We start from the raw sequence: 2582 nt of genomic DNA, 5'->3' as shown, positions 1-2582 counted from the left end.
GTTGGGCATTCTGTGGGATTGTATCCTAAAGGATGTCCCCAGTGCTCTAACAGTCCTAACCTAAGTGTGCACAAATATGTGTGTGGGTCTATGTGGTGTGACTTTTTATAAGAGCAAGATCTAAACTTAATGAGATATAAGTTGTCACTTGAACCATCATTTGAATACATTCTATGTGCCTAATAAAATTTTCTTATCCATGACCATAGGTATATTATGAAAGGTATTATAAATTTCTCATTACTTGTCTTTTAATTTTAGATGAGATATACATTAAGAATTGATGTTTTTATTTTGTAGTAATAATTAAAGAAATTGCCTTCTTTTACCATGACTAGAAAATATCACTATATTCTCATAGTCTTTGATTATGCTTGTTAGTATTGGCTCTCACTTTTCATTTCTTCTCACAGGCCAAATAACCTCACCCATCATGCTCCACATTCTGTGATCATGAAGGCATATTCTCCATCCACATATATGTCCTGAGGCCTTTAGCCATCTTACAGTAGTATGCATTGTCAGTAAAAATTGCTGCTGTCATAAACTTTGAGAAATTCTTGTTATGTGTTCTGTGCTGACATGGCACTCCTGAGCTCTAGGGAACTTTCTGATTTAGCTTCTCAGTTGCTCTTTGGATTACTAATACTTTTTATTCATTTTGACCAGAAAAATGGCTGTGGCTCTTAACTGAAGAAAATCATGCTCAATCACAGAATGGACTTCCGGAATCTGACAATCAAAATAATGTCCTTATCACAAACTACTGCTGGAATTCTGGGAAATTTCTCCCTTCTTTCCTACTATCTATTCCACTATGGAAAATACACATTAAAGCCCACAGATTTGATTCTCATGCACCTAATGGCGGCCAATGCCTTGATCATTCTCTCTGCAGGAGTGCCAAACACAATGGCAGCTTTTGGTTTGAAGCAGTTTTTGAATGATTTTAGGTGCAGATTAATTTTGTACATACAAAGAATCAGCCGGGGTGGGTCCATTGGCACCACCTGCCTCTTGAGTGTCTACCAGGCCATGACCATCAGTCCCAGGGAATCCTGTTGGAAGGATCATAAATTCAAAGGCGTGAAGTGCATTTGCTGCTCCATTGCCCTCCTCTGGGGCTTCTACATGTTGATAAATTTCATTTTCCTTGTGTACACATTTGTCAAAAAGAATAGTGAAAATGTGACAAGAAAACAAGATTTTGGATACTGCTTTATTATGGGGAGGGATGAAATCAATGACTCACTCTATGCAGCACTGGTGATGTGCCCTGAGTTCTTCTTTTCTGCACTCATGGCATATTCCAGTAGCTCCATGATTGTCATTCTTTACAGACACAAGGAGAGGGTTCAACACATCCGTAGCACTCATGGTTCCATCAGAACCTCGCCTGAATCCACAGCCACCCAGAACATCCTTACCTTGGTGTCTACCTTTCTTGCTTTTTATACTCTCTCCTCTGTCTTACGGGGCTGCATTGCTATTTTGCATAATCACAGTTGGTGGTTGGTGAATATCACTCGCTTCACTTCTCTATGTTTTCCCTGTTTTGGACCCTTTGTTCTCATGAATCACTATTCCATTGTGCCTAGACTCAGTTTGGTTTGGATAAGAAACAAAAAATCACTTAATCTTATTTAAATAATATATTTTCTGTTGTGTCCAGTTGTTTACTCACCTATCACCCTGAAAAAGTCAATACAGGCAGTTAAGGATGTAGTGTCCTGTCTTTTGACTCTTAACCAAAATGATGAGTGAGAGAGTTTTGTCGGCAGGGTGAATTAGCAGCCTACATGAGCTGATGATATTGTGTGAGGACTATCTCACTTTTCAACTTACAACTGTAAGTTTTCCTTTTGTCCAGCTTGTGTACAAAGGAGCTAGCAGAGAAGCTCTCAATAAAGTTGCCCTTCTTATGGCATACAATACAATCCTGCAAGGATTCTTGGCTCCCTGGTTATTATACAGACAGCTTGTGGATCCTACATTCTAACTGCTAGGAAAACTGAAACCACGGCTGGCCGTGAAGTTGTGCTTCAAGAGGCCCTGGAGCATTCACAACTGCTCTAGCCTATACCATTACCAGACTAGTTCTTCAGCCATAACTTCCCAAATACCCCGCTTACAACTGCACTAGAGATATTCCTGTTGGTTTGCTCTGAAGCTTGTAGTAACAGTCCTCAACAAAGTCTAAGAAGAGAACATTTTTCCTTGCCAGTTAGTCAAAAATATGATTAAAATTTTTCACCTCATACAGAAATCAATTCAAAATGAATGATTGTATTGATATTATCTTGAATTTTGTTTGCTGGTATTTTATTGAGAAATTTTACAACTGTGTTCACCAGAAAGATTGGTCTGTAATGTTCCTTTGTTGTTGTGTCTTTATCTGATAGGCATCAGTGTGATGCTGCCTTCATCAGAAGAGTTTGGAAGAAATTAATATAACCTTTATGGATATCAGTTTTGAGGTTCCTCAAAAAATTAAAAATAGATTATGACCCAGCTAGTCAATGCTAGGGCATACATTTAGAGATTGCCATATCCTGTCACAGAGATATATTCACATGCATGTT

The 2582-nt window shown here is 38.5% G+C and overlaps 1 protein-coding gene across 1 annotated transcript; it reads left to right on the top strand.

Annotated features, from left to right (window-relative positions):
* The first annotated feature begins 702 nt into the window (after positions 1 to 702).
* LOC131902576 (vomeronasal type-1 receptor 4-like) lies at positions 703 to 1681 on the top strand. Its single transcript, XM_059253601.1, has one exon. It carries the CDS (start codon positions 703 to 705, stop codon positions 1645 to 1647), a length of 945 nt encoding a protein of 314 aa, XP_059109584.1. The 3' UTR covers positions 1648 to 1681.
* The last annotated feature ends 901 nt before the right edge of the window (positions 1682 to 2582 follow it).

Source organism: Peromyscus eremicus, chromosome 1, assembly GCF_949786415.1.
Source record: "Peromyscus eremicus chromosome 1, PerEre_H2_v1, whole genome shotgun sequence".
Taxonomy (NCBI): domain Eukaryota; kingdom Metazoa; phylum Chordata; class Mammalia; order Rodentia; family Cricetidae; genus Peromyscus; species Peromyscus eremicus.
This window is presented reverse-complemented; position numbering and strand designations above follow the sequence as displayed.